The 21,640-nt window shown below is 38.0% G+C and overlaps 1 protein-coding gene across 5 annotated transcripts in view; it reads left to right on the forward strand.

Moving 5' to 3' along the window:
• The window catches only part of CADM2 (cell adhesion molecule 2), a 595,909-nt gene extending 578,819 nt beyond the window's left edge, over positions 1 to 17,090 (forward strand). For all 5 annotated transcript variants that reach the window (XM_021541238.4, XM_021541252.4, XM_021541246.4 and 2 more), the window contains 2 exons: positions 7,699 to 7,824; positions 9,409 to 17,090. In XM_021541238.4, coding sequence (XP_021396913.1) covers positions 7,699 to 7,824; positions 9,409 to 9,527 — 245 coding nt within the window. In that variant the 3' untranslated portion in view covers positions 9,528 to 17,090. The remainder of the gene's footprint in view (positions 1 to 7,698; positions 7,825 to 9,408) is intronic.
• The last annotated feature ends 4,550 nt before the right edge of the window (positions 17,091 to 21,640 follow it).

The raw sequence follows: 21,640 nt of genomic DNA on the forward strand, positions 1-21,640 counted from the left end.
AGGAGACATTTGCATTTTTCTCCCCACTGAAAGAAGTCTTGGCTTCATGAGAGCAACAGGAGCTCTTCAAAAGGAGCTGTGGTTTCAGCTGTGGAAATATTAGTGTGGCACTTTTATCTTTCTGGGATATAGACTCTTCTTAATAGGAATGTATATAAAATTCAGTAATGTGAAAAAAAACCCACCATTAGAGGCAAAATGGGGCAAATGTGCTACTGCAGTAGCATGACAAGAAAAGGCTATCAATTCTTTTGAAGGTTTAGAAGTATTTTTTGCTGCCTGTCTTTACTATGGTTGATGATGTTCTACTATTAAAATAGCAGTTTATACGTGCTGTATATTAGTACACTGTTTTGTTCTTCTTTGCTTCAGGCAGTGAAGGATAAAGAATCTTGTCACATATTTTAGGTTTGGAATTGGTTAATAACAAAATGCATTTTCAACAAATTTCACAACCAGCCCCTTTGGGCACTTACTCTTTGCAATTTAAATGAAGGTGAAGAAAGTTTCTTTTCCCTCTTAACAATAGTTCCACAAGTTTGGCATACATGTACTTTAGTGGTTAGTAGTATATTACAAAAAGAGATTAAAAACACCTGTTTCAGCCTTCCAGGCCATGCAAGAGAAATTGAACTCCGAAATGCCCAAATTAAGATGTTAAAATTGTTAAATTCTAACTTACCAACATTTATCACAGACAGCACTTCTGCCACTTTTCCTAAGGCAAGTACCTTGTCAGCTATCACTTCATTCTAAACTTCTATCCATAATGTGGTACAACTCCCACTTTAGTCTTTTTTCCTACTGATGTAAAACCAGATTTTGAGGTTCTATTTTAAGGTTTTTGTTTTGAGATTTTTGGTTTGCGGTTTTTTTAGTTTGTTTGGTTTGATTTTTTTAAAGTTTTACTTTTTTTTTTCCCAAACTAGCATTGGTGGGAAAATTAAATATTTTATGAAACATGTGGCTAAATCTTGTCAATGGCATTATTCTGAATACATTTCAGAACCCAGGTTTGTGTCATAAGCCGCACAAAGAAATCTTCTCTGGTTTCCATGAGATTGTACCTCATGGCTTTTTAACTTAATTATGGAAATACTGCAGTGTGAGCTGAGACAAGAAGGAAGAGAAGCACGAAGGGTGAGCTTTGGGGAAAGGAGAAAAAGGTGAGGAGGCATGGGCTCAGAGGTTATAAATGCCACCTAGCCATGTGAAAACTTCAAACAGGATCTGTGCCACTGGACACCAAAGTATTTGCAATGGAGAGAAACATCTAATGAAAAATTGATTCTTGGGCAGAGATTTTCACAGAAGATTTTGTCTCTATTAGGGCTTTTATAAAGGCATCCTTCCTACACATTGTCTGATATCTAATAAGCTCTGAGCCCCTGCTGCAACCTGTCCTCCCAGGTTAGTTATAAGAAAACAAAACTCTTAAGTTCTTTACTGTCTCTTAAAACTTGTTGTAATGGAACCATGGTTCATAAGTAATTTGAAGAGAGTGAAAGAGAATAATCACACAAGCTCTTGTCTCCTTGGGAAATTAAGCTGATATGAAGAAAAAAATCACTGGGGAATATTTCTAATGTAATTTACATTCACTGATGGACTTCAGAAATCCTCTAACTACTCTCCCCCCATAGCTGTTGCAATTTGGTCTCTGCTGGTTAGGACACTTCAAAGCAGTGCAGGTTTAGATATCTCTTGATTTGAGGGTCCTTGCTAGATTTTCTTCAGAAATCTTCAATCTCTCACCATTCAATTTCACACTCATCTGCACTGTTTCAACAGCCTTTCAAACAAGACAGAGCTATTTATTTAATTTTTGTGCTTTTTTGGATTTTCCCATCCTAAAATGCACATCGCTTTACTGATCTGATTTGAGCAATGCCCTTAAAACCATAGCTTTTGCAAAAGTATGAAATATTGGTGAGTTGTACTGAGGGTTATAACAACTCCCTGAATACAAAAGAATTAGGAGTCATTTGAAGAGATTTTTCAGCCATATAAATTGTAACAGAGCCATGCCACAGGAACCCTTATTGGAACAATTCTACTTTTCAACAGCATTTGATTATTCATGAAATCAGTAAAAGTGACTGTAGGCTGGTGGTTTCAGTACTTTTGTGAGAAATGGGACAGCCCTTTCTTTTCTCAGCCTTAAGGAACAGTAATTTATGAATAGTACATATACTTAATAACTCTTCACTTTGTGAATGCTATTTAAGCTCCACAGCAAATTAGGATATTTCCCCTTTTTTATATAGTAGAAATGGTCAAAACAAATTATTATTTTGGATGCCTCAAAACCTAGGTCATCTCAATATCAGAGTGATTTTTTTAAAACATCAGCATATGAGCCAAAAATGCATATTGATAAAGTTCTGCAAAAGAGAGGACTACTCGAGCACATATTCCCCAAAATATGCCGTTTCAGCATTCACAAATGTGCTTGTTTTGCCTTTGCTCAGGAAAGGGTTATCCAACCCTTTCCAACAGTCAAGTTGCTCAGTCAAGTCAACTCTGCATAAATAAAAAGGAAACTTATGCATGAAGAAACTGAAATTAGTTGAATAATTAACATACACTTTATGCAAAAGCATGAAAAATTAAAAACTATTCCAAAATTTCTCTGCTTAACTAAAATGTGAATTCATATTAAAATATTCTACACTGAAACTTTGTCAGCAGGTCATAAAAAGTGCATATCTACTTATTTATTAGGTGTAAGGTTTATCTGATGTGTTTCATCTCTAAAAAAATGAGGATTTTTTTCCCCTCTTAGTAATTTTAAGAGTGTTATTTAATTTAAATATATTCACAGTTTGTGAACAAACAGTAACAGGGAAACCCCAAAAGCTGAAAATGGGTAAATTTTCACAGCATTTGCAATCAGTGCTTTGAAGAAGCTTGCTAAATTTAGGGGGAAAAAAGAGCAAATAAAAGAGCAAATAAAAGATAATTGTGAGGTTTTGCGTCATTATGTTTTTATAAGATTTTCTTAGTGTCATCAAAAGGACGAAATAAGCAGAAAAAAGAACTGATCTCTGAAGACATAGTCTGACTGAAAAAATTGCAATTCCACTGTTTCAGGCCATGACTACTGTAGCTGCCTGTGCTCATGCACTAAAAACCAGTATGTATTAAAACAGTAACAGTGTAATCTATTTTTTTTAATGCAAATTACTTAATTATAAGTATTTGTTGCACAGTTGCATACCTAAGATTTCATTTGCTGTGTGTACAACTGTGTGTATGGCAGGGTAGGATTTACTTGGTGAAGTCCATGAAACTTCAAATGTGAATCTAAAAATAATCTGAATAGTATTCTGCTTTTTGAAAGTAAACTGAGGAGTGATCAGTGGTTTCAGGAACTTTATTGGCATTTGCCTAGACTTGTGCCCAGAGCACTTGAATTATTATGCATGTTCACTGTATAAATACTTAAAATACAAAAAAAGCATAGTTTCCAAATGCCTGTATTTCTATCTTTCAGATACTGCTCGGGCACATTTTGAAACAGTAATTATTTATACCACAATAGAAAACCCCAGATCTATAATTCACTCATGGGGCTTAGGTCATTTCATGAAAGGCATGAGTATAGCGCATTACTCTGTATGCATAATGTAGAGCATGTTCATATTTAATGCTGGCATTATTTTTCTATGAGGAGACTATTCATGAGGGATGCTTCCTGTTCAGAATATTGTTTATGTTGTGCAGATTTTCATTTTGAGATGGAAAAAAGGTTTGTTTCCCAAGAAAATGCTGGCCACTTTTAAGAATCTTTCTTTATTTCCTTTGCTTCCATCTTTTGCTTTCTCTCCTTCCTTTCCTTTTTTCTTTTTTCTGTTTAACAAAGGAATTGTTCGTTTTTGACAAAGGAATTTTTCACTGGTAGTATAATAGTAATAGGTTATGTATAAGTTTTTGGGTTTTTTTTCTGGACAAACTTTTCTAGCAATACCAAACAATTTAATATGGATTTGATAGAAAGGTTGAAATTAGAGAAAAAAATATGCTGCTACTTTTGCAATCCAATTAATACCTACATTAATTTTAATGTTAAAAAATTCAGCCTGTAGCAGTATTAGAATTTCATTCATCCACACTAATAGGTGGAAACCTTGTGTTTAGTCTGGCTTTGGGTCACTTCCTGTAGTCACAGCAGGTATGTCAGAGGAGTGAGTCACTCTGAGTCGGAAACACCAGAGGATAAAAACACAGAGATGTATTTATCTCAGGCTATTGTGAGGATTTTTATCTGTAATGTTTATTACAGCTCACAGAGGACATGCGTTGTAAGTCTGGCTATTGAGCTAAGGCTGTGTGCTTCAATCAGCTTTGCAAAAATGCCTGTAGATAAAGTTCTGTGCTAACCCTTCTCTAGATTATGCTCTGCATCAGGAAGTATATTATCCCTTAAAAGATCTCCTTCTGTTCTTCAGTGTTGCTGGCAGCATACCAGCAGGAATCAGTTTTTTGTGGGAAAACACATTCATGCTGCTCCTGTCCCAGTGCTGCCAAACAGCATCTCCTGCAGGTCACACACAGGGCCTGGGGACATGGGTGCTGCTCAGAGTCCAAATGGGTCCTGCCCTTTTGCTGCAGGGAGGAGCTTTACTCAACATTGCCATAGGCACCACCAAAGGAGGAATTTTCTAGATGGCTCAAGCAGGCTGACATTCCTGCAGCAAGCTGTCACCTTCCATCTTCTCAAGCAAGCAGCCACCTCCTCCTTGCTCTGTCTGGAAAACAAAGCCCCTGCAAGGCAAGAGAGGGGAGGGCTGAATGCTCTAAGCTCTTGCTTTGGGAAGCCAGTGCTTTAGCACTCTTGCTCTCCCCTGTGAGCCTGCTGGTGCACAGGATTTGGGGTCAGATTTAATAACCAAAATGGAGCCTATGTCCCATTGGACTGGTGTTGTGTACTCATTGTGGTGTCACCACCAGCAGCATAATGCTGGGAGGATGTGGAAGGGGAAGAAGATGCAGGAGATAAGGTGTTTCTAACTTTTTTGAGGCCAAATACCTATTATTTGCCATCATATCTATGGTAGTGCTTTCCCAAAGTCCTTGCTGCAGCCAGAAGAGAAAGGTGTGGGAGCTCGGAAAGCCAGCAATAAGTGACAAAGTCCTGCCTGATGAGTCCAAGTGATTGTTAAGAGAAGATCCAGCAGCCACAACACTCTGAGTTCCAGCAAGCCTAAAAATGTAGTTGCAGAATGCTTTACAGTTTGCAAAATGAAGGGAAAAAAGGTTCTTTTCTTTCATCTATGGAACATTATATTTATATACATGTGCATTTGTAGATCTTGGAATCATAGAATGGCTTGAGTTAGAAGGGACCTTAGAGATCATCTAGTTCCATGGGCAAGGACACCTTCCACTAGACCAGGTTGTTCAGAGCTCCATCCATCCTGGTCTTGAACACTTCCAGGGATGGAGAAGCCACACCTCCTCTGGGCAACCTGCTCCAGCACCTTACTGCCCCCACCGTGAAAAATTTCTTCCAAAAATTTACTCTAAACCTCCTCTTAGTTTGAAGCTATTTCCCCTTGCCCTCACATCACAAACCCTTGTAAATAGTGTCTCTCCATCCTTCTTGTAGGCTCCTTTCAGGTACTGGAAGCCCACAATTAGGCCACCCAAAGGCAATGTCTTCTCCAGGCTGAACAATCCCAATGCTCAGCCTTTTCCCATAGGAGAGGTGCTCCATCCCTCACATCAACTTGGTGGCCTCCTCTGGATTCAGTCCAGCAGGTCCATGTCCTTCCTGTGCTGGAAACCCCAGAACTGGATGCAGTTCTCCAGATGGGGTCTCAGAAGAGTGGCTCAGAGGGACAGAATCCCCTCCCTTGACTGCTGCCCACTGTGCTTTGGATGCAGGCCAGGACACATTTGGCTTTCTGGGCTGCAAGATCACAAGGCCAGCTCACCCACCAGCACCCCCAAGTCCTTCTCAGCCTGTCTGCTCTGGATCTGTTCATTCCCCAGCCTGGACCAAGAGCAGGATTTGCCCTGACTCAGGTGCAGCACCAGCACTTAGCCTTGTTGCACCTCATGAGGCTCCCATACCGGACGTATCCATACATTTTACTGCCATATAGCAATCCTGGGCAGCAGAATGTAATCATGGCATTACAGAATCACACCTCCTCAGCATTATCAGAGGCCTTCACAGATTTGCCCTCTTTAATGTGTAAATAGTTTTCCTGCCTTTCCCTTTTACAAAGCAAAGAAGTTGTTTGCAAACTATTTGAAGAATATAAACAGCTCCTACAGGGGAAATGCCCTTGAAGCAGTGAGAGTGGAACGATTGCAGCATACAGTACATACAAATAACATCTTCAGAGAATTACTATTACTTCATAGCAGAGGCATTTTCATTATAATAGGAACCATGTCATGATCCTCAGATTAAAATTTTTTCCTTCTGCATTTATCTGTTGAGTCAACAGTCACAGGTTACTGGTTCGTTGTTAAAAGCTCTGAAGAATTACTCACCCCAAAGTAGTGCCATTTCCCATGATTGCGTCTTTGCAACATTTGTGACATATTGGGCAAAAGAACAGGCAAATGACCAGCACAGAACACTTGAATCTGTATTCCCAGTGCTTTGAGCTGGAAAAAGGAGCCTGCTGATTCACTCTGCTCCTAGCAAACGTGCTGATGACTCCAAGCTGGGGGGGAGTGTTGATCTGTGGGAGGGTGGGAGGGCTCTGCAGAGGGACCTGGACAGGCTGGATCGATGGGCTGAGTACACCAGCATGAGGTCTAACACCAGAGTGCAAGCTGTGCCAGAGGAAGCTTAAGCTGGACATTGGGAAGAAGTTCTTCACAGAAAGAGTGATTGGGCATTGGGATGGGCTGGCTAGGGAGGTGGTGGAGTCACCATGCCTGGAGGAGTTTAAGAAGCGACTGGATGTGGCACTCAGTGCCATGGGCTGGTTCACAAGGTGCTGTTACTTCATTGGTTGGGCTTGACAATCTCCAAGGTCTTTTCCACCCCAGCTGACTCTGTGATTCTGTGATATCTATTACAGCCTGGTGTAATAGATATCACACACTTGGTGTTAATCGAGCACTTGTAGTAAATTCACAAACTGATGCTTGAGTCTGAATGCTGAGTTTCAGGTTGCCTGATATGTTTATCTAACCAAATCCATGCAGACTCAGCCATGTGCAGAGGAACTTGGCACGGCTGCACTTTATCTGCCTTTTTATTTCTGGTGCAAGAGGGTAGGAATGAGAGGAAGAGAACATATAAGGGTTCCCCACTGAGAATCAATTCTATAAATTATGTATTATGCAGACACTATTCTGCTGATGCTATTCGATCCCCAATTCTCACTTCCTTGTTTTTCCTTCTATAAATAGCTATGGCCAGGTTTTCAGTTGTAAAATGATGAGGACAAAGCTAGAAACCTTTCTCATTTAATAACCTCTGCCAAAGAAGAATAGGGTAATATTTTTCATAACTGTGATGTCCTCAGGGTTTTAACAATCTGGGAATACAAGCAGCACTGTGCTGTTGATAAGATACTGGGAGTAAAAGTGGGAATAACCGTGCTGAATATTAAAGACCAAAATGCCCTATTTTCAGGATGATCAGTATAAAACTTGGTATTGTGAATTTTTCTGTCATTTTTTTTTCTCTGTGTAGGACCGCTTTTGCTTTTTTATCTCTCCCTCTAGATCCAAATGCTTTGGCTGGACAGACCGGACCCGATCACGCTCTTATAGGAGGAATAGTGGCTGTAGTTGTCTTTGTAACACTATGTTCTATAATTCTCCTTGGTCGATACCTGGCAAGACATAAAGGTAGGATGCATTTAGTGGAAGTTCAGTCATTTATGGAAGCAAGTCATGATTTCATCAGGGAGTGCCATTCCCTTTCGCCTTCCTCTCTCTGCTAAATGATTTCAACAAAAAATAGTTCTCAATCCAGTCGCAAGTGAAGTCCCTGGGAATTTGCACCAGTTTCCAGTGGGCTGGCCAAGGCAAAGGACCTGGAGTTAATGCATGCCCAAGGTCATCTTATAAGTCAGTGATTTAGGGAGACCAAGGGGTAAGACTGCCCCTTGGTTTTGAATCTTAACTCCTGATACTTGATTACATGTTCTCATCATGTTCTCATTGTTTTAATTACCATATCAATTCAGCAGAACATATATGCATTGAGAGAACATGAATATTTCAAGTATATGTTTAAAAGATAATATGAGAATCCAGTAGTGAGTTTTCAAATAAGTTTATCAATGATCCTGCTGGAATAAGGGGTTCATTCCTGGGGCTAGCTTTGCTTTATTCGTGGTTTTACCTTAATGATTCTGGTCCCTTCGTTTTCAGTCCCCTCTGCCACTAAAGATAATAGGAATGGAGTGACACTGACTTCTGACTTTACTATGATTTGATTTTGACCTAGTTAGTTCTAAAATCATGCCTTGAGATTTAACCTCTGCACAGTTTGTAGGCCTATTGCTAAAATTCAGTTGATTCCCTTTCCACACACCTCAAAAAATCCCAAAAAAACCCCAAAAAACAAAAAACCAAAAAAAAAAAGAGAGGATGAGCATTAGTATTAATTCAGTAACTCTAATTTTAGATAGGATAAACATATACCTAGCAAATATAAATTGATAAAAAACATATTTACAATTTGATTGTACTACTTAAGAGAAAATCAGATTTTTTTTTAATGAGCCAGTGAAAGTGTGTCTCTTTTGTTTCACTTTTCTGAATGAACATCTTATGCCAGCATAAATAATGGTTTTCACACAGGGAAATTTGACTGTTGTACATACTTCTTCTTTTCATTCATTTCCAGAGCATAAAAATAGCTGTGATAATATAATGAGTTGGTTCAGTTAATAAAACTGGCTCAATTTTATACTTCTTGGAACCTACTATGATACAATTCTGTAAAAATAAGGCATAGATATGACAAAGAAAAAACAGAAATACAAATGATCAGTGGCCTTTGAAGAGAAAAAAGCACTGTTATGAATCTCTAAATCTTCAAAATTGCTATATTTTTGATGGATAACTCTTTCATGAAATAACCAATATTTTAATCACTTATTCTATAATTGAAAAATATATTGAATATTACTGCAGTTATATAAAGTGGAGTTTTATTAAAATATTTCCTTACTAGAATTTGTATATATGCCTTTACCAGTATAAGTATCAGTGTAAATATTTCTTAAGCAAATTAGAAAGTTGAGCACACCTTTATGATGTATGTTAAAAACAGTGTAAAAATATTTTTCATTCAATAAAAATTGGAGTATATTGTTTGAAAAGTACTTCCTGTAATGCATTGTAAAAAAAACCAAAACAAAACAAAACAAAACAAAAACCTAATCTTTCTCCTTTTCTTTTCTCTTGTACTGATTCCTACAGGAACATATTTAACAAATGAAGCAAAAGGAGCTGAAGATGCACCTGATGCCGACACAGCCATTATCAATGCAGAAGGCAGCCAAGTCAATGCAGAGGAGAAAAAAGAGTATTTCATTTAGATGCAGAGCTAGAATCTTGGAGTTTTACTTATCAGGCTGACTGCTGGAGAAAACTGGCTATTATTTCTCAGCATTCATTTCTGCCATCTTCTGCTATCTTTATTAACTCGCATACCTGCTATAAGTAGCCAGTTTATGCCAACAATCAGCTGTTGACATCATCATTCTATAATTACAGTATCATGCATAAAACAGGACATTTCTTATTGCCTAAAAATCGTATCCACTGCTCTCTTAACATACAGTGCTTGAATATACAGCCTTAACAATGTTAATCATCATTTTAATCCAAGTTTTCTACATATTTAAGTGTTATGCAGCTTTCTTTTCCAGTTTTCTTTTATCATGTCCCTACTAGTATGTCATAGAACGAAATTCATAACAAGTACTATTAGGTAAGGTCCTAGTTTACTTACAGAAAATGTGATGTCCAAGATTAGAGGTTTATAAAGAATCTTTTATACCTGTCTATCATTCAAAAAGAAACTTGTTTTTGCAACACATGCCCTTGGAGACACAAATTGAAATCTGTTTAGTATAGTTTCCTATATTTTTGGATTTGGTAGAAAAAAATTATCAGTCCAGTGTATTTTTTGGAGTTTTTTGCTTTGTTTTGTTATGATTTAAATGGTACCTTGACAACAGTGCCAGGTTTCAGTGGTGAAAACATGCTGAGTAGCTATACACATTCTGCAAAGTTAGGTAATAGAGCTTCTTTTGAAACAATTTGTCCTGCCCTTTTACTGGCTTTTGGAATCACAAAGATTAGAGAACTTTCTGAGTAATTTATGTTTTTATAATTTATTTGCTAAACATGAACTCACCTGCCTACTCAAATTTGATGTGTTCATGGGGCACAATTGCAAGGCATTTTAGTATCTGTATATAGTGCATATAATAAATTCAATTAGACATTATTTGATACATATTCAACTTTTTTGGCAGTAGCTAAGTCAGTCACAAGTAAGCATTTTCTAATGTCCATTATATCCCTTTAGATATGACTCAAAATCAATATTCTGAGTAGATAACATGTGTTAGTATTTTTTGTCTGTATGTCCTAGCACTGTTCAGCAGCAAACTTTTCTAGTTCTTGTTAATTTTTTCTTTGTTATACAATGGAAGCACAATGTTATATGGAAAGGTAGTTTTAAGCTAACAACCAGTGCACAGCCTCAGGTTTTAAATTACAACCACATTTGATTACTATCCTTAAAAAGTACTATTGAGTTGCTAAAATTCTCAATTTTATTTTGGCAGTTCCAGAGCTGCTTCTCTATGTTGGTTTGCCAAAAAAAAAAAAAAAAGGAAAAAAAAACTTAAAAAAAAAGAAAAAAAAAAGAAAAAATAGAAGTGTTAAAACAAAAGATATATGTTTTGTGTATACAGTAAATGGACTAATTCTTTATATTAAATTCCTGTCTATGCATTTTGTGAGGTACAAACTTATGTCACCGTGAATGATAGAGAATTCCTGCCATGCTTTTAGCTCCACAGTGAAGGTCTCTGTTTGGATTATTTCTGATTTTTTTTTTTGTGTAATTGACAGCTGAAAAATCACATGCTCTTAAATATGACAACAAAACACTGTAAGCCCATTGGCTTATTTCCTCTTCCAATGAAAAGAAAAGGTTGCCATAATAGGTCTTGGAAATGATTCTACACTGGAGAATGCAAGTTAAGTCTAGTTGGAGCTCGCTTTGCTCCTGTCTTTTGCACCTTTGACAAAAGAAGTATTTATCTCTGGTTGATGTATTTGTGAAACATAAAAGGATGATGGTCTGCTGTAAAGGACTTTCTCCTGGGATTTTATTTTTGTGTGGGGAAGGGAGAATTTGGAATATGACATCATGTGGTATGGTAAAATGGAAAATAAAGGTGCTGTGACAGATTATTTATCAGAAGAATATAAACCTTTTAAGGACAATATTAGAATATTTTAATTGTTTTTGTTGAAGCATTTATCTTGTTAATTTCTAAGAAAAAAGGGTGACGTCAATCAAAGCAGCACTTTTTTTCAAAATATACAGACATAAATAATATGATGTGGTTGAGTGTTAACATAATAAATCATATACAGTATGACATTTTAAAGAAATAAGTCTGCATTGATGTGATTGCATGCTTGTTTTTACAGTTCACTCCATACCCATCTGTGGAAAAATGCAATAATATGTTAATATAATATGGTAGTTTGAGAGAACCAGGTAGGTGCTACTAGACACATTGAAAACTAGTATAGGTTTACAAGATATTCATGTCTTTCAAAACATAAACATGTAAAAGGCTGGCAAAGGAAGTCATTCAGTTTAATACCAAAAATATGGGTTCTTGTCACAGCAGTAAGTTACATTAGCTATAGTACAGTATCAAAGTTTTCCTTCAGGACCTGGGGCCCAGTCAACAAAGATTTTAGCACATAGTCAGCTTCAGGCATCAGAGGAGTTCCCTTGGAGTATAAGGCACTGTTCATATGCTTAAAAATGAAGTGCTTCCCTGGATGAGGGCCTTATTTGCTCCAGTGGAATTCCCCACCAGAGTGGTGTTTACACCTTCCTTCATCCTTCCTAACTCCAGCTCGCTTGAATAGTAGGGTTGTTACTTGAACCATTACCCAGCCAAGGTCAGGTAGGGCCTTCAAAAATAGGATTGACCTTGTGGTAACCATTTCAAACCATATTCTCCACTGGCATACAAACAGCATTTCAACTTGGCAAAAAACTAGATATATAAACTGTATTGTTAAGAAAGGTTTGTTTGGGTTTTTTCATTCCATTGGCTTGCAATTAAAACTGCTTACATGTGCTCATTTTTAACCCATTTGTTCTTCCATTGTCGTGCACCTGGTGATGTCCCTTGCAGCTGTGCACAGCAGGTAGGAAAAGCCCCATGCAGAGCGTTCTACCTGGACAGCACTTTGCAGGCCTGTCTGGTCTTCAGGGGTTCAAATTACTACACTGGGTGTAGAGAGGCATCCCTCTTTTCTGTAAGCAGAATCATGGCTCAACACTAATGACATTAAGTAGGCTAAAAGCCAGTTGTCCATTCCTTTTGCTCGAGTTCCCATTCTGAAAAAAAAAAAAAAAAAAGTTTTTACGATGGTGTGAGTCACCCAGCAAGTGTGTAAAATGGAGGCTCTGAATGGGAACCACCTTCACTAAAATGTATGTGACATCCTCTCCCTCACTCACTTGCAGAGTAGTTTTCTCCAGACCAGGTAGCTAGTTTCTGCCAGTGTACTGTTTACAGTGTCGATTGCTGATTATTTTTAAACCTTTTGATGTAGACTTTACTTTTTTTGTTGTTTTTTTATTTTTATTTTTTTGATGCTTCAAGAACATTCTTATGATTTGAACAAGAAAGCGGTGCATCAGAAGACAAGGGGTGCATCATCCCACTCTTTTAGTGTCATCTGACAAACCAAGAGACAGTTTAAGGAACCTGATGTTTAACTTGAGGCTCAGAGTTTAAGCTAGAACATCTCAAAAAGTTTCCACATTACTTAAGGATGGTTCGTCTTGCACTGAGACTCCCTCTCTAAAGGAACACATGAAGAAAACCAACTTTTCGAAGTGAGACATGACAGTTAACATCTTGTGTGTTTTCATTGCAGTATAATATATATATAAATATATATATATAGCTATTTCAATGAAAAGAAAGGACAGAATCATCTGTAATTATGTAATTCATGATTGTAACAGCACTGAAGTTACCATGTACGCACATGTACAGTAGCTCTTTCAACAGTTACAGTGTAGTTACATGTAATTCCCTGTAACATAGCAGTTCTAGTGTAATTTAGTGCCACTTATTGTAAAGTGTTACCAAAAGGAAAACGGACTTCTTACCTTTAGAATTCCGTTCCAATTAAAGGTAAGTTTATTAAATTAGCATCATTAAATCTGATATTGAGTTTCTTAATTAAGGAGATGATTTAAAACTTTCATGTTCGCACTGCAGCTTCCCCCCATGGCTTACCCAGACTCCTCCAAATGTCTAATCTCTACACTCCTAGGGACTGGTAATCTGTGATGAACATACCAAAAATCCCAGCTACTCCAACTTTAATTGAGCAAGCTGTCTAATAAAGAAAAACAGCAACAACAAAAATGATGAGTAATGCTTTTTATTAAGTGGCACAAAGTACACACTAAAAACTATGCAAAAATATAGGTAAATACAGTGTACTTACATGTAAGTATCTTGTACTTGCTGTGTATGGATATTGGAAAACCATGTAATTATAATATGCATTTTGATTATTTCAAGCAAGGGGTGACCCCCAACAGTCACAAGGGAAAAGTGGAAGGTACATCTACAAGCAGCGGATATCCAAATGCAATATGTGTAATTCCTCTACTTGCAATGACAACTAATTTATAAAAAATACTGCTCTTCATTCTCATCAGCTTTGCTTTCCATTTCTTGGAGCACCATTAAATACCACTGAAACACCTTTAGGCAAAGTAAGACACTGACTCCTCTAATGGCTTTGCTGCCAGCACTCTGAATGTCTGGCAACACTGTTCTGTAATCTTATTGCTGGCTCAACAGCACAAGTTTCATCTTTTTTTTCTGTCCTCAAGGGAGCCTAGTATGTTAGGATGCTGAAATATGCTGCCATATGCCCTGGTATTTTTAGCAGGAGCAACAGAGAAAAAGAGAGAGGAAGAGAGAGAGAGATGCATTCTTCTGACCCCTATTTTGCTGAATCATCTCACCTGGAATTTCCACTACTTCCTCAGTAATGCCAGGTAATCTTAAATTTTAAGTACAAAATGCTTCCATTACAGTACAGAGGATGCCCTAAATGATAAAACTAATGTTTTTGTAAACATGAAGTTCTGTATTGTATATCTTTTTCCTTCTTGACACTTTTCCATCATGCCCTTCCAGAAGAAATGCACCAAAAGATAGATAACATAGAATAGCAAAAGAAGAGAATTTTTTTGTAAGCCTTCTTGTGGTTGCCATTGCTATCACCCTCCTTTGTATCCTGTGTAACAGGCAAATAAATGTATTTAGCAACTGCCATTAGCATCATTCCACATTATACTATTCCTAGAATATGACATCTACCTCTTAGTCTAAATACTAGCTATGAGATATTTGTATACATTTTAAATACTATTGAAACTTTGCTTTAGTCTTGAAATGAAATCACTGTATTATTTTTTTTTCTGTTAAAAACAGGTAAAAATATTTTCTGGGTTCATAATTCTTGCCCTGTTCTTATTAATTTTGGTATAGTTTTAGCTTTTTAACAGGGCATAAGGACACAGCCTCAGCTGGTATAAATCAGCTTCACTCTGTTGCCTTAAATGTGGGCCAATTTATGCTGGCTGGGGATTCATCCCAAACAGCTTAAAAATAAACTGCTATAACACATCAATATTTAGTCAGCTCTAGATAATGATTTGCAATCCAACAGCAACACAATTCTTCCAAGTAAGGCATGCACGTATGAAAAGAAACTTTAAAAAGCACATGCAAGCTTTTGAATTAAATATGCAATATCAACACTGTTAATATATCCTGACTTGTCTCTCACCTATTTAAACATAATATTGCCAGGGCATGTTTACATTAAAAACACTCAATGCATGGGGAGCAGAGAAGGACTATTGCAAACAGCAGGAGAAAATTAAATTAATAGAGAAGACTTTGATGTCAACAGAAGAGAGTAGAAACTCTTTTGAGAGTAGGACTTCCTACAGGGTTTTTCAGGGTGGACCTAAGGCCTCTAAAACACATGAAAGTTGTTTACTTGGCATTAAGAGAAGCTAGGACAGTTCCTTCTTGCTATCGAGGAATTTTACCCAGCACTCTGCACTTCTTTTAACTCAGGAGAAAATAAGGGTACAAACATGGTTGAACAGCACACTTCTGTTTCACTCCACATCCTCAGGATGCTCCAAGCCGTGTGCTTCCAGCAACCCTTAAGAGAATTCTTCCAGCATCTAGGAATCATCCTGTTGCCAAGCTGTGTTCATTTTCTTCAGCAATGTTTAATGTACTGAAAACCAGACCAGAAGGTGTGAAGCCAATTTGAATGAGTCTGCAGTTCTAGGGGATTCCAGAGCCTTGCAGTAGATGGGGAAAGAAAATTAAAAAAAAAAAAAAATTCTTCATGGCTTCTATGTTTACTGTAGGTCTGCCCTGCACATTCTGTGTCTTAAGTAATTTATTCTCTGCTGGGCTAAAAGCAGCAGTCTAATTGGAAAGGAGGAAGGAAAACTATCTCCTCTAAAAGGAGCAGTCTGTGCTACTATTAAAGAAAAGTTCAAGGGTTTTTGTTTCTTCCCTTGTTTAAGATTTCAGGTGCAAAGCCAAGCCTGTTGGGGTCAGCACTTTAGCACTTTCCCTGTGTTCAGGGTCAAGCCAGCAGTGTTTCATGTGTGAGCTCTGGTCTCATGTCTCAGCACAAACTGCAGAGAGCCTTAGCCTGCCCTTGTGCATAGTGCTGAAAATCACCAATGCTATTTTCTTCTAAACATAATAATTTCCTCAGTCTTGTTCTAAAATGAAGAATTTAAGGGGTTTTATAATAGGTGCAAAGGGAGGGAGTTTAAAGTAATAGCTTGTAAATAAGATTGTAAGGATGATCATAAGGTCTTTATGTTGATTATAAAGAGGAGATAGTCTTTAATTGCTGGGCTGATTTCTTTATCATTTCCTCTTTCTCTCTTTTCTATGCATATTGATTAATGTTAGTAAATATGCAGTTGCACATGTTGTCCTTTTTCAGCAAATGCAGATTTGCTTATACCCCTATATAGTTTTCATAGAAATATGCAAATATAACCTACAGTCATCTGCTTCTGCCAAAACAGTGAGCCAAGAGAGGGAAATCATGGATTAGTGGATTCATATATGTCCTGCTTCCATCAAAATTGAGTACAGTACGCCTATTGATCTCACAAGAACAAGGCTCAAGTCCTTAATGCACATGTTTGAGTTGCTATTTAGCTCTTTTTCAAAAGAATTATAAAGCAATCCTTGTGCATCCTTTACTTTTAGCCTAGATATTTTATAACTACAAAACCCCTGTAGTTCACCAGGAAGTTCCCTAGAATAAATAATAAGGCATAATTTGTGAAAGGACTATAACAACCTCATCTATTCATGCTCAGTGTAACTGTATTCTCTTAGGAATGCTGGTGTTCTTTGCTCTTACACTGGCAGTTTATGGCCCTGAGAAGGATATATTTGAATGGTTCAGAAATACAACCACTGACCTGTAAAAAAAAACCCATGGGAATTAAACATATTGCACTGATGATGGGACACATCAATTTCATTTTATTTCCTCATTAATAACTTTAAACAGACAAAATGCATATTGTAATGTTGGGTACATGACACTTGCATGTTGCTATGCCTATATACTTACAAAGTATTCAATGTGTACTTGGTGGCGCTTAAAAATGTCATGTACAATTCTAAACATTCTTACAGGGTTCCCATTTGCACTTCATCTTTCAGAAAAGTCTTGTCAGAAAATTGTCTGATGAATATTATTGAAAAAAAATAAAATTTCAATTTTAGTTATCTGTTGGACATTTCTGAATTGTCTATTCATTTTATATATTACCTGGTCCTTGCCAGTTTGGCAGTGGAGTTGATTTAGACCAGTAGCTGTACACACAGACTGTTCACTGAGCAGATTTTGCTGTTTCCAGTAGAATTGTTGCAATCAATCATATTCTTATTGACATATTCATTCTGAGATTTTAAACAGTGATCCAAGGAAATAATCTGTAAGGCAGAATTACAAATTCTATTCTTTGATTTGATGTTTATATACTATTTATTGTGTATTGCTTTATAGTTTCTTCTGACTGACAAAGTAACAACTGTCGGATGCCATCCTCACTGTAGGGGAAATTCATCCTTGTGAAGAGGTCAAGTGATGAAAAGCATTTAAACCTGTGGGACTTAAATGGTGGATTAGCCCTCTTGATGGAGCTGTGGAATTCATGCAAGGTTTTTGTGCACCACTTACCGTGTTTCAGCTGATGTTGCAAAGGGCAAGAAGGCCACCAGTCTCAAAGAGAGGGGGACAAAAGTCAGAGGGAAGAGGAAATTCTGAGTGTGTCTGTGTTGATGAAAAAGAAACCAGTCCCAGATTGGTACCCCCGTGCAGAGAATTTGCAGTGCTCTTGCACATATCAGTTTTCCTTTGACCTGAACTAAGCACACATTTGACAAATGTAGAGTCCTGTTGGATTCAGTGGATTTGTTCTTATCTTTATTGCTTCTTTTCACTTAACCGAAATATGTCCTCTTCACCAATTTTTAAAGTGTTATAAGAAGTTTTTTAAATATAGCATCAATACAGATTTCCCCTTTTTCGTCAGTCACATGCCCATAATTTTTAGGGCACAGCATGCTGGAAGTCTGCAGTGTACCCAGGCAAAATGACACAATCTAAAAAATGACACAGTCCAGCAAAAGATGCAACCCACCCCTGGATTAATAGTTTTTCTGCATTCAAGCTGTAATTTTAGTACTGTCCTGATTTCTGTTACAAGCCAGAGGTTTCGCTCTCTGCCTTTCCCTGGTTGAGAGTAGATTCTTAGAGTTACCACTCCAACCTGGTATGTCCCTATATGGTTCCCTTAAAAAAAGAATCCTAAATCTATAAATGCTGCTAACTGATATTTTTTTTTTTCTTTCATCAACAGCCAACAAAATCCCAACCACCTTTCCCACTTTCTGTTGTAATAAACAATGAGAGTCCCTTTTTCTAGGGGTTTTGGGTTTGATTTGGTTTGTGCTTTGGTTTGGTTTTTAGTTTAGAGTTTTGTGGGGTTTTGTTTGTTTGTCTCTTTTCAAAAGGGAAAACAAACAGGCTTTCTTGTAAATGATAAAGACTGTCTGAAATTACATTGAATACTGAGAATAATTTCATTGAATGCAGAATCTCTGTACCAGCCTGTCATGGCATTATACACATTAAACACTGATGTGGAAGAGGGGCTCCTTTCCCTTTTAACAGTCTTCAGGCACCTGCATAAGAAGATACAGAGTTTTTCAAAAGTAATGTTATAGAGGAACACTTGGCCCAGCCCCTTTGGTAAGTGTTAAGGTAAAGGTAAGTGCAATTAGTGAAATTCAGAGATAATTAAGTGGGGATAATGAAGATGATTCCTTGCTTGACAAAGAGTCGTAGTGTGTTGCCTTCTGGTCCTGCTCCAAGCACTTGGCAGCATCCTGAGCCATGGGAGGGCACTTTTGATTATCTCTGGGCTCCTTGCTTGCCCTGGCTCTTCCTCCTGCTGAGTTTGCAGCAATAGCTTCTCTGCTGCTCAGGGCTAAGAGCTGGGGCCTTATTGATTCTGCAGGCTGCACACAGGAAGAAAAGAAGACAAGAGAGTGTTTTTAAGCAAGCCGGAAAGATTTTTTAGAAAGAGGCCTCTCCTTTATTCTGTGGCAACTTACAGGAAACTAGCACTGATGTCAGCTGGTGAGGATAGCAAGCGTCCCTGCTTGGAGTGTTGAGGGGGAGGACATCCTCGGGGCCCTGCCAGCTGGGTGGAGGGCACAGGGAGCAGAGGGAGGAGGAAAACTGCACATGCCAGGAACGTGGGAGACAGGTTTGTCTCTCTCTAGCAGTAAGGACCAAAGGGGGAGCTTGGGGCTTTTCTTGTCAGCCTGTATTCATGGCTAGAGGTGCAAAAAGAAACCGATCCAACCAGGAGATTCGCAAAGCCACTGAACAGCAAGGAGCAGCTCAAAGGCTGATGCCGTCACCTGGCAAGCAAGCAGTGCTTCCCACTTCAAGGACTTTGAGTTGATTGAACTTAGAGACGGGTGGGAATTTACTAAAGACAAAAAAAAAAAAAAAAAAAAAAAAAAAAAAGAGAGAAGAAAATCAAAATTTTAACCTTGACAGATAAGGTTGGGCAGAAAGTGCAAGCAACAGAAAAGAAAATAATACCATCTGCAAGGACTTTTAGTCCTGTATCAAGGCATTAGCCAGCTCCATCTCAGGACAAATAAAATATTTTATATAATTCTGTAATTTTTCTAGTGCATTTTCTTCTTTTTTTTTTTTTTTTCTGAAGCATCTAATGGCAACCTCAGAGACAAAAGCACATATACCTTGATGTGATCCAGTTAAAGTACATCATTATATTGCACTCACTCACATGGGATGAGATTACCCTCCAGAACAGCAGTAAGCAACATGACTAAGAGCTGTCATATCTATTTCCTCATCCATACCCCGTGAAGGAATGTGTGTGCAATGAAGCATTGTGATTTAGTTTTTTACTTATTTATACATTTTTATATCTCCCCAATGTTTATGCAAGAACTTTATATTTTTAAAAGAACTTTGTACTTGAAGATTAAACTTGCAATTGTTCCTTCTTCCTATGAGATTTACTGCTCCAGTTTTAGCAAATTCTCCCTGTAAAGCCTTCAGCAGGATAGAGGAGTAATTTTCTTGATGATGGTCAATATTTATGATTTCTAGCAAGACTTTTAACTCCACTCAAATCCAGCCTTTAAAGTTGAGGACCTTGGAATGAATTCTGAAAAGCTGATGTAGGCTATGGGAACCAGGCTGAGCTTGTTTACTAAGAAGATGCATCCAGGTTTTCCATACCTGTGAGGGTGCATGAGGACATTTCTCATGGTCAGCCACCCTGCACAGCTCTAACTCACCTGAGAGGTGACACAGATGAATTGCTGCCACCAGCTTCACATTCATTTATTGCCTGAAGCTGGGAACAAGTCACAGCTGCTGGAGAGGAGGGTAGCAATCCTCCTGTTGGGAGTGCAACCATGTCTTTGTGTCTGTTTGGGGCTGGTTTTGGCATTCCCTGGGAGCAGACTGATTCCTAAATTTTATTTACCTGGACACAGGTGAGGCTGGTGCCCTCTTCATGCAGGTAGCACAGGGTTGCAGTGCCCCTGACCAAGCCTTGTGAGCACAGGGAAGCTGAAGGTGATGCATGAGAGGGTTAATCCCATAGGACTGAACAGCCTGAATTACTGAAATATGAATACAACATGAAACCACATGAAACATCCACCACATGAAATTAGTGGTGGGCTCTAAGGGGGTTTATTTTTCAAGTTGAGCTCATAAACAACAGGCACAACTGCACAGAAATGTGCACACACAAAAAAACACAACACTTCCTATATTTTTCTATGCCTTTTTCTTGTTCTAGTAGACAATTTCCACATTCTCTGCTACTCCAAGTTCATGATTTTGTAGTCATAGTCTCTTAGGACACAGCTTCCTCTTTTTCCTGTTTATTTTATACCTGCATGGCTGCTAGTGATGCTTTGTGTGGCACAGGCAAACTAACTCTAAGTTGACTCATTGGTCAACAGGTTTGGCTGTAAGTTTTTCAACAGGATGATATTGAAGCTTTCTAAGGGAAACCATAATATATAAACAGGGGTGGTGGTGATTAAAGATCCCCTTTTCTATTACCTCTTTACTAAAATTATCTCGAGTTTCATTTCCAGGTTGGGAAAAAGGCAACAGTGGGAAATATTATGGATTTTCCCACTACACTCAGTACAGCAGTATCCACTGAAAAAGGAGGGAAATTCAGCATCAGTTCCTGAATGTGCTGGTAGCTGGGATGGAATCTGGTGTGTGTCTGCTTTTGGCTGTGCTGTAGTTTGGCAGTGTGTGTGTCAGCAGAAGCACCAGATCAAGGTATTATATGACCACCAAATCACACATTTTTCTCTGCCAAAACCACTCTTTATTTCCTTCAAAGTGGGAGGAAAATAGCAAAGCCTTTTTCAATGCCCTTGTGGCATTGAATCTGTGTTTTTATTCAGGAAATGAATCATGATCATCGGGCCCTTTTAAAGAGCAAACCAGACAAAATGGTATTTCCCTTTCATGCTCAAAGCTACCAAATACAGAACTTGTAAGGAGCTAGGAACAGGGAGAAGAGAATTATATAGGCTGTGTGGGGTGGAGAGAAATGAGAAATATAAAAAAATGTGAGAAAAAGAAAGGTGTTGGCAGGAGGAAATGCTGCAATACCTCTCCCAGCACTGAAAGTCTCACAGTTAAATGTGAATGTGATATTCACAATTAAAGGAGAGGGCCATAGCTAAAGACTGAGATA

This window comes from Lonchura striata, chromosome 1, assembly GCF_050655825.1.
Source record: "Lonchura striata isolate lonStrDom1 chromosome 1, ASM5065582v1, whole genome shotgun sequence".
Classification (NCBI taxonomy): Eukaryota; Metazoa; Chordata; class Aves; order Passeriformes; family Estrildidae; genus Lonchura; species Lonchura striata.